The sequence below is a fragment of the Arvicola amphibius genome, chromosome 7 (genome assembly GCF_903992535.2).
Source record: "Arvicola amphibius chromosome 7, mArvAmp1.2, whole genome shotgun sequence".
Classification (NCBI taxonomy): Eukaryota; Metazoa; Chordata; class Mammalia; order Rodentia; family Cricetidae; genus Arvicola; species Arvicola amphibius.
In genome coordinates this window covers 1924829-1933706 of record NC_052053.1, presented here as the reverse complement: position 1 = coordinate 1933706, position 8878 = coordinate 1924829, and the positions used below count along the sequence as shown (strand labels likewise).

At 54.0% G+C, this 8878-nt stretch overlaps 1 protein-coding gene across 1 annotated transcript; it reads left to right on the top strand.

Annotated features, from left to right (window-relative positions):
* Positions 1-1566: 1566 nt before the first annotated feature.
* Ypel4 (yippee like 4) lies at positions 1567-3501 on the top strand. The gene is given in 5 exon segments (XM_038337004.1): positions 1567-1839; positions 1994-2037; positions 2321-2397; positions 2400-2428; positions 2615-3501. Coding segments are annotated over 5 exon segments (558 nt in total). The 5' UTR covers positions 1567-1698; the 3' UTR covers positions 2882-3501.
* Positions 3502-8878: the final 5377 nt, after the last annotated feature.

Below are 8878 nucleotides of genomic sequence, written 5' to 3'. Positions count from 1 at the left end.
GGTGTTTAAAGGTGGAACCTTGAGGGGAACTCGAAGGCAAAGTTGAAGGCAGATCAAGAGAGTGGCACCGAACTGTACAGTAAGGAGGGCCAGAACACAATGTCACCCTGAATTTGGCCCAAGGTGTCTTCCTGGGACCCAGCCAACGGTTGAGAACCAGAAACTGAAGATAGATGGGTCTCACTCAAGGGGATTTGTGGAAAGACTGCATGGCAAGCCCTTGAAGAGAACAGAACAGTCGGGGTTCTTATGGCCACCACAAAGGACAGGAGAACAGCCCGTTTGGCCTGGCAACTCGAGTGATGACTGCTTCCTCTGCTTGGTAGTCCAGCATCGCTAGAGCAGTTAGCGGGCATCTCTGAAGGAGACACAGGCTACCCCACCCACAGCTGCAGGATAGGGCACCTACCTCACCTGCTTATCGGAGTTACCAGAGGACACCTCCCTCCTTATCCCCTGCCTGCAGAACCCTCAGCCACGTTGGGACTGGAGGGTGAGCAGATACCAGCGACTCAAGATTCTTAATCAGAACCCTGCGATTATATCATGCACTGCTGCCCTTGTCACCGGTGTTTGCCCCTTTCTGCCTCGTGCCCCAAAGCCCAGCTCTTAAAAATAAGGAGTCCCCTTACCCGGTTGTTTCCCCGTTAATGTTGCTCTCACAGGATGCCACACCGCCTGGCTTATCCCATGAGTCTGGTCTGATGTGCTGCCTGTCTTCCACGGGTCCAGCTGTCAGGCCGGATGGAGGCAAGATAAGTTTTCTCCTAGGGCTAGGTGCCTGTCTTTAACTCAGAGCTAAGCTAACGGTAAGTAAACGGTGATGAGACCTCAGGACCAGAGGCTAGGAAAACAGCAAGTGCTCCCTCTAGCCTGGGATGTGTAGCTCAGGATGCAGGACTGAGGAACAGCCACGTGTAAGGTCTGAGATATTGAAGAAGCTACCAAGTTGTGTGGAGTTCCAGGGCTCAGGATAACTCCAGGAGAGGGCTAAGTGGGGTGTGTGTGTACCCATCTGCCTGCTCCTTCTTCCTTCTTTCCCAAAATGTGGGCCAATTGTTTTGCAAACAGAGGCCCTGAGAGAGAAAAAAACAAAAAACAAAACCAACAACCGCAACTCAGGAGCGCTTCACTTTTATAAGGTTCTGAGCCCAGGTTAGGGGGCAGTTTTCTCACAGAACTGGACACAGGGGAGTCTCTGCAGGTGATGTTGCTCCTAAGGCAGGGTCTGTGCCAGCAGGCTGCTCTCAGTGGAAAATGCTGGAGGCTGCTGCTGCCTCTTGAGAGCAAGAGGTACCAACTCCCTGGCCATGGCACAAGACTCCTGGAACCGCTGCCAGCACAGAATGGGACTCTAGGGGACAGAAAGTGCAATGGGAAGCTGAGAGCTGATGGCGATGGGGAAGGTGGGAGGGAGGGTCCAGGTGAGCTGAGCCCCATCTTCTTTAGCCGCTCAAGAGCGGCTCCTCGTGAGGTCACATCTCCCCCCTGACGAACCTTCGTTTCTTACCAGGTGATTTCCATTTCTATCTGGTTCTCGTCTGGGGGGGGCCCTGGCAGGGCAGCCCCCCCACACTTCTACCGTCCTGAAACACGGCTCTAGCCAACCTGCTCCGCTGCTTTACCTGCGACCGTCTCTGCGGGGGCTGCACGGCACCAGCCCCTCCAGCCCGCCAGGGCATCGTCCTCCAGCCCGTCATGCCCAGCTGTGACCCTGGCCCGGCCCCTGCCTGTCTACCCACCAAGACTTTCCGCAGCTACCTTCCCCGCTGCCACCGTACTTACAGTTGTGTCCACTGTCGAGCACATCTGGCCAAACACGATGAGCTTATTTCCAAGGTAACGCCGAAGCGGGGGCCCGCCGCCTGCCTCCCCGGGCCCCCCCCCCCCCCCCGAGACAATGGGAGCACCAGAGGTCTCCCGCCACTCCAGCGGGATCTAGGCAGTGGGGTTGAGGCATACCCAGTGGTCACTGTCTGTCCTGTTTCCACAGTCCTTCCAAGGGAGCCACGGCCGGGCCTACCTGTTTAACTCCGTGTGAGTCTACCTCATTCTTTGTGTGTGTGTGTGTGTGTGTGTGTGTGTGTGTGTGCGCGCGCGTGTTTGCTTGTGCTACGACAGCTTTTCTCTTTGCAAAATGGGGGTAAGCCTTCAAAAGGATCAGAAAAGCAGTCTTAAGTTGTGCTGGGTCAAAGAAGGCCCAAGCACTGATCCTAAAGGGGCGGACGCTCTAGTTTCCCCCCAGGTAGAAATCCTTCTGGGTAGGTTGGGACTGACAGAGCAACCCTACTGTGTGCTGGGTCCTTGTTTCCCGAGACAGGGTCAACGTGGGTTGTGGGCCAGCTGAACAGCGCCTCCTGCTCACAGGACTCCACTCGGTAGCTGACATTTTCTGCGAAGCTGCAGGACCACACTGGGCTGGAAATATGTAAGTATTTGAGGAGAGCCGCTTCCTAGATTGTCCCCACGGCTCTCCAGACCCAGTGCACAGACACCAGGCTTTTGCATGGTCCACAGAGGGAGGCTTGGAACCGGGGTTGGCCTAGGTGTGGGAAGAGGAGCCTGGAGGTGCAAGACACCTTTTTCCCATGGTCACCATTTCACTCCCCACCAGGAACAAGCCTTTGAGACCAGCCAGAAATACAAAGAAGGGAAGTACATCATTGAGATGTCACACATGGTGAAGGACAAACGGTTGGGAGCTGAGGGGCTCAGCAGGCCGGGACCCTCCTCCGCATGCCCCCACCTTCCTCACACCAGCAATGAGTACATGCCCCACACCCTGGGGAAACCTGGCTCCAAACGACCACCGCCTCCCTCCCCCCCACCGCAAGCAGTACCAGGTCCCCTCGGAACAGGAGCCTGTGATACCCAGGGGTAGTGAAGGCTCAGGGGCGGGTAGCAGTCAGAGAAATATGAAACCGGGGAGAGGAGATGCTTGCAGCACTGAAAACAGTGATGGCAGGGTGTGAACTCAGGCAGATAGGTCTAGGAGTTATCAAACTTTGATCCGCCTTTTTTTGAATAACCAGGACAAACCCCCTAGTGGTGGGGCTAGACCACAGAATAGCAAAGACTTTGATTGGAGTGAAATTTTGGTGTCAGATATCAGGGCCCCAGAGTCTGAGGGTAGTTTACTCAACCCCATTCTTGGTTTAAAAAAAAAAGACAAGAGATGGGGGCAATAGGAGGAAAAACCAAACCCTAGACCCTGGGAAATCAGTTGCAGGGGGTTCCCATTTCACTCCGCTGTTACCATTGGCACTACAGAGGCACTTTTAAGTATCTAATCTTTGCCATTGGGTGGGGTGGGGAAAGCTACAAGAACAGCCCCCACCCCCAGCTGGCTGTTGCCAGAGAGAGCAGTCTTTACTTACACGGGCATTCCCCAAGGCTCAGCCACTGCTCCCTGGGACCCAGTCCCTTGGAGGCGGTGGATTCTTCGGCGCTGCAGGACCAGTCTTTCCAGTGACTGCCACCAGCGAACGAAACTTTTGTATGATACATAAAGTGTTTGGGTCTATTTTTAATAAAAAGGGGAAAAGCAACTGAGGTGCTGTGCTGGCTTTCCTTCAGTAGGTGTGGGCCGGGTACTGTCCCAGCAGGCACCAGCAAGGGTCCGTTTTTTTTTTCAAAACACCCCCCCCCCAGGAGGCAGTAGTTACTCTGTGTCAAGATTCTCCACCTGTTACACAAGCAGGGAGGCATGGGTTTTGGTGAGCTTGTCCATGGGTAGCATCTAATGTTTCGGGATCCCCAGACTTCCCCCCTAATGCGGCTACTTTTTAATCTGGGCTCAGGATAAGCAGCTAGTGCAAACTCATTCCACAGTTTGGTGAGTTCTAGTTTCTTGTGTCTTCTTGTTTTGTTATCCCTGGTCCTGGAATGTTTTAATCAACTCATGGATACCCTTGAGGCTAAAATGAAAATCTATGGGCCGAGACACGACGGGCAGTGGATCCAGAGTGGGATACAGCTCAACACTATGCATCCACACGGAAGTGGGATCTAAGAAACGTGGTTGGGGTGCACTGAAGTGAAATTTTGATTTGGAGGCGCTCAGCCCCTACAGGGGAAGACCATATATATGTGGTAAAAATCTGTTAAGTTACATCCTTATTTCCAGATCAACCCATGGGTGTTGCAAATACTTATAGGTATGTTTTACTTGCCAGGCATTGTGTTGAACTCCAAGGTTGAACACAGAAGCTAACCATGGCCTGACAACTTCTGGGCTTTTTTTTTTTTCTTCTGTTTAATGGTTAGAAGGAAGGTAGGTGACCTCAACAGAAGATAAAGACTGTAGTACAGAGGAATCTGAGGAGGAACTTTGCCCAGATTTGAAGAGTCAGGGATGGCTTCGCCGTAGAGACCACGATGGAAGGATGGGCAGGCAAAGGACAAGACCAGGGAGAGAGATTGAGACAGAACTGTGTGACGTGGCACACACTTGGCTACTCTGAGGAAACTGTTTTTCTGTGACTAGAAGTGCAAGAGAACGATACATAAAAGATCAAAATGGGAGAACCCCAACCTTGTAACTGGTTCTCAACCTTTTAGCTTAAAGTTCCTCATGTTGCTGTGACCCCAACCATTAAGTTACTTTCGTTGCTACTTCATAACTGTAATTTTGCTGTTATGAATGATAATGTATTTTCTGGAGATAGAGGTTTGCCAAGGGGCTCACGGCCCACAGGCTGATCAAGGACACCACAGAAGCATGGACAAATGACTGTCTTCTATAGTCTAGGCTGGACTTCTAACTTGCTATGTGACTTTGAACACCTGATCCTCCTGCCTCCACCTTGATAGTGTTGGGATTACAAGTTTCTCTACCATATCTGGCTTTATGTTGTGCATGCTGGGCAAGCTCTCTCTCTCTACCGAGCCACACCCCTACCCCAAAACTTAAAAGTAGAAATTGCCAAATAGCTGTTTGTTTTGTGCCAGACAAGAAGCTGTTGTTTGGGGGAAGGGCCCACAGGCAAATGGTCTCACTATGTAGCTCTGGCTTGCCTGGAATTTCCTTTATAGACCACGCTAGTCTCCAGCTCACTTGGTTTTACCTGCCTCCCAAGTGCTGGTATTAAAGGCACCACTATGCCTAGGAAGGGTCAGATAACTTTAACAGCTTGAACTCATGGATTCAGAGTTACCCATACTATCTTAAATACTGTTAACATCAGAACAGAGAGACCGTGGGCAGGACAAAGAACTGGGCAAACACGAGCCAGAAACATCTGAGTGCTGGGGCCAAAGAAAGCGTGTCTGATTCATTGTGCAATTTCACTGATACCAATATTATCTTCTGTCCTTAAACATGAGTTAAGACTCAATTGCGTCTCTTGGTCACATTTCCCGCACCAGAGCAAGCTCAAAACTGCTCAAGGAAGAGTCCTGTGAAAGACAGAAAAGTAAATGGCATGGTTGTGGAGCATGTGAAAACTGTGGGCCTGGCTCAGAGATTAATCTTTTAAGACCTAAGAAATTCTGTCCAGATCTTGGGTGCCCAGGCAGGTCTGCCCCCAAGAGCCATTACCATCAAGTGATATGGTCCAGAGGTCATGCAGAAAACTTCGGATGCAGAGACCTCCTTCCCATAACAAGAGGCAGAGGACACTAGGGATACTGAAGCCTCTCTATCCAGGCAACTCTCCTTTCCTCTTGGCCCTTTCCTTTCCTGTGAACCCCTTATTCCCAGAGGTCTTCTGTGGGCCTCATGACATTTCTCCCCACTTCACCAACTGTCCACCCTAAGCTTTGTCTGAAAACTCAGACACTTAAGGAGCTGCTCCCAGACTTATCCTTAAAAGCTGAAGACTTGAGAGGACATCCTCACACAGCCAGCAGGTGGCATCAAAAACCTCTCACCCCGTCAGTTCAAATCTCTCCGGACAAAATAGATGGGTACCTTCCTCTTGGGCTCCGGACGGAGTCCTAACTTATGAGCGTAACGGCCTTATCCAAACAGCTTAAACTTCTCTAGCGCCCCTGCTATGGGGACGCACGCCGTGTCTAGCCTAGGTATCGCACATGTGAATGGCCCCGTAAACCCAAGTTTTCACCAGGGTAGCTGACTGGTGCCCAGACGGGAGAGAAGACAGCGATGTGGAGGAGGCTGCCGGCACTGGGTAGCACTACAAGGCCGATGCCCTTTTAACATTGCACTGCTCGTTACAGGTGAGGACAGTAGCACAATGTGAAAAGAGCTCCGGCCAGCAGCGAAGGCGTGCGGGCCCTGCCTCCTCCCGGCCCCTGGCCCACTCAGCTCAGCCTTCTTCTCTTCCTCGAAGGAAATAACCAGCTTGTTTTCTAAGTAGTCCAGGTGACCATAGCAGGCTGCCTATCGCCTGCAACCTTTCCGAGAGAACCCTGCCACTCAGAAGCACAGCACCCTCCGACTCGGCTCCAGTCTAAAGTTAACTTCTTAATTTTCGATAAAGGAGCCTTGGAGGTCTCAAGGTGATGTCTCCAGTGGTGGACCTCCAGGACCAGAGGAATGGGATTACAGCTACAGGTACTGAGGCAGGAGAAGCTCCCAGATCTGGGGGTGCAAGCACCGGTTCCTTTCTGAGGTCTTCAAAGCAATCTATGGATGTTAAGCTAATCTGTGGTGTTAAGCCAGATGGTCAGTGATTTGGCTCTTGAGTTAAGGATAAGCTTTCCTCGATGGTGGGATTAGAAGACAAATTTCCTGTTACCCCCACGTTCAGTCCCAATCCTGGGACTAGGGAGCCAGCCAGAGCTACTGACCAGAAGCCCAGAAGCCGGCTACAGTTTGGACCAAAGGGACAGAGGCTGAGAGGCAACTCCTCTGTGGATCCATTCAGATGGTGGAGCAGCCTCAGGGAGACCCCCCACTTTCCATTGCAATAAGGGGGCGGGAGAGGATGGAGGACTGAATTCCACTGGGAGCTCTTCCTCTGGGCTTCCCCCTCCAGCCTCCTCCCACCCCCTCAGGAAGCAGGAGAGGTTCTTTCCCGCCTTCCCAGACAGAGTTTGTTCTTGTAATCTGCAAAACGGGGCCCTGCCCCAGTTTGCACAGTTCCAATGGACGGAAACCAAGGCCCCGCTTGGGTCAGTCGCCAGGCCTCTCTGCTCCTGGAGTTGGGCAAGCCAGTTGGGAACTGGACCAGGCCAACATGGGGCAAAAGGACAAAGACAAGACTACCAGTAAGCTTCAGAGTAGCCAAAGATTCTTCATCAAGGAGTCCCCAGATCTTTCCTTAAAGGAGTGAGGGGAGAGGCAGCTGGGATAGTGAGTCCCTAGGAGCTCACGTGCCCAACTCATTCCTGAGAGGGGAGACCAGCAATACAACAGCCAGCAGGACCCCTCCCCCACCTTGGGCCTAGGAACCATTCCCCCCCCCCCCCCGCTCCTTCCAGAAGCGGGTGTAGAAATAGAGGAAATGGGGGAGGGGAGGCCCTGGCTCAAGTTCTCTCCACTCCCCCTCCTCATTGGCCACCATCTTCCGGCCCCTGCCCGCCAGAGCAGCAGGGATGGGGCCCAGCCTGTGGAAAGGAGAGAAAGGGCAGGTGGGGGGTTAGCTGGAGCAGCAGGGGCAAGGGGCTGGCTCTAACTGTCTCCTCCTGCAATCCCCCCACCTCCTCCCGCAACCATGGCGACGGGAGGAGGAGACCAGGAGGGTCCTGAAAGCCCTGTTCTGTGAATGGGATGAGAGAGGCAGCTGGGAAGTGTGGGGTGAGGGGCGCTTTCCCCTCGACGCCCAACTGTGCCCCTGCCACACCTCGAGGCTGGACCACACGCGCTCGCACGCACAAGCAAACTCTCAGCCATAGTTGCTATACAACTCGCCCCTCAGCCGACACTCACCCCAACTGGAGGGTGGGGGCACAGATCCCCACGTCCTCACACGCCACCGCTACTAGCTAAAGCCAGCCCTATACCCCTACAGCAAGTGGGGCTCACCCCACAAGTTCTAGAGGTGATGAATTCCCTGCAATGCTCTGGCTGCTCTCGGAACACACACGCCAAGTCCCCCCCCCCCGCGACCCCACACCCTCCCAAGCCCAGGGACAGGCAGATGGCTCAGGCTTAGAGCCCCCCACCCTTTCCCACCACGCCCCCATTGGAAAATGACAGTGAGGCTACCTCGGTAAGACACGCCTGGTGCTCCCCAGATAGTGTTTCGAAAGGAAAAATAGAGACCATGCCTCCGAGTGGAGAATGAGGAGGGGAGGAAAAAGCAGGAGAGAGAAAGGCCGGAGCACCCCCTCCCCTCACCGAGAGAAAACCGCAAAGCGCCGAGCTCCCAATACCTACACATCGCTCTTCTTAGGTTCCTCTGCCCGCCACCTCCTTCTTCCCGGGCTCTTTCTCTGCCTTTCCCTCCCTTTTGGCTCCCCTTCCTGGCCTCGCTCCCCTTCTCACGCCCTCTCGTACCCCGCCAGCCTCTCTCCGTCCCCGCCGGACTCGAGGCCCCGCCAGCTGCCTCTCCACCCTCCAGCCGGGACCGGAGCTCCGGGATGGGCTGGCCGCGGCGCTCCGCTCCTCTAGAGATCCGGCTCTTCCCCCCGCGCCCCCTTTCTCCTTCCACACTCCCTGCCGTCCATCTTGAATACTTGGGATTCTTGAATGGAGTGAGCAGGATCCGCTCCCCCAGGCGCTCATTGGCTGTGGGTTAACCCTTTTGAAACGAGATCCTCCCTCCTATTGGCTGCCAGGCTCCCCTCTTCTCCCCCAACCCCCATTCTCCCCGCCTCTCGACAGCCCTCGAGGTCAGGGCGCTCCCGGGCGCCCCCTCCCCTGGCCTCTCATCTCCTGCTCCCTATTCCAACCCAATTCCTGGACCTCCCCCCCCACATAAACACACACACACACACACACACACACCACACCACACACCACACACCACAC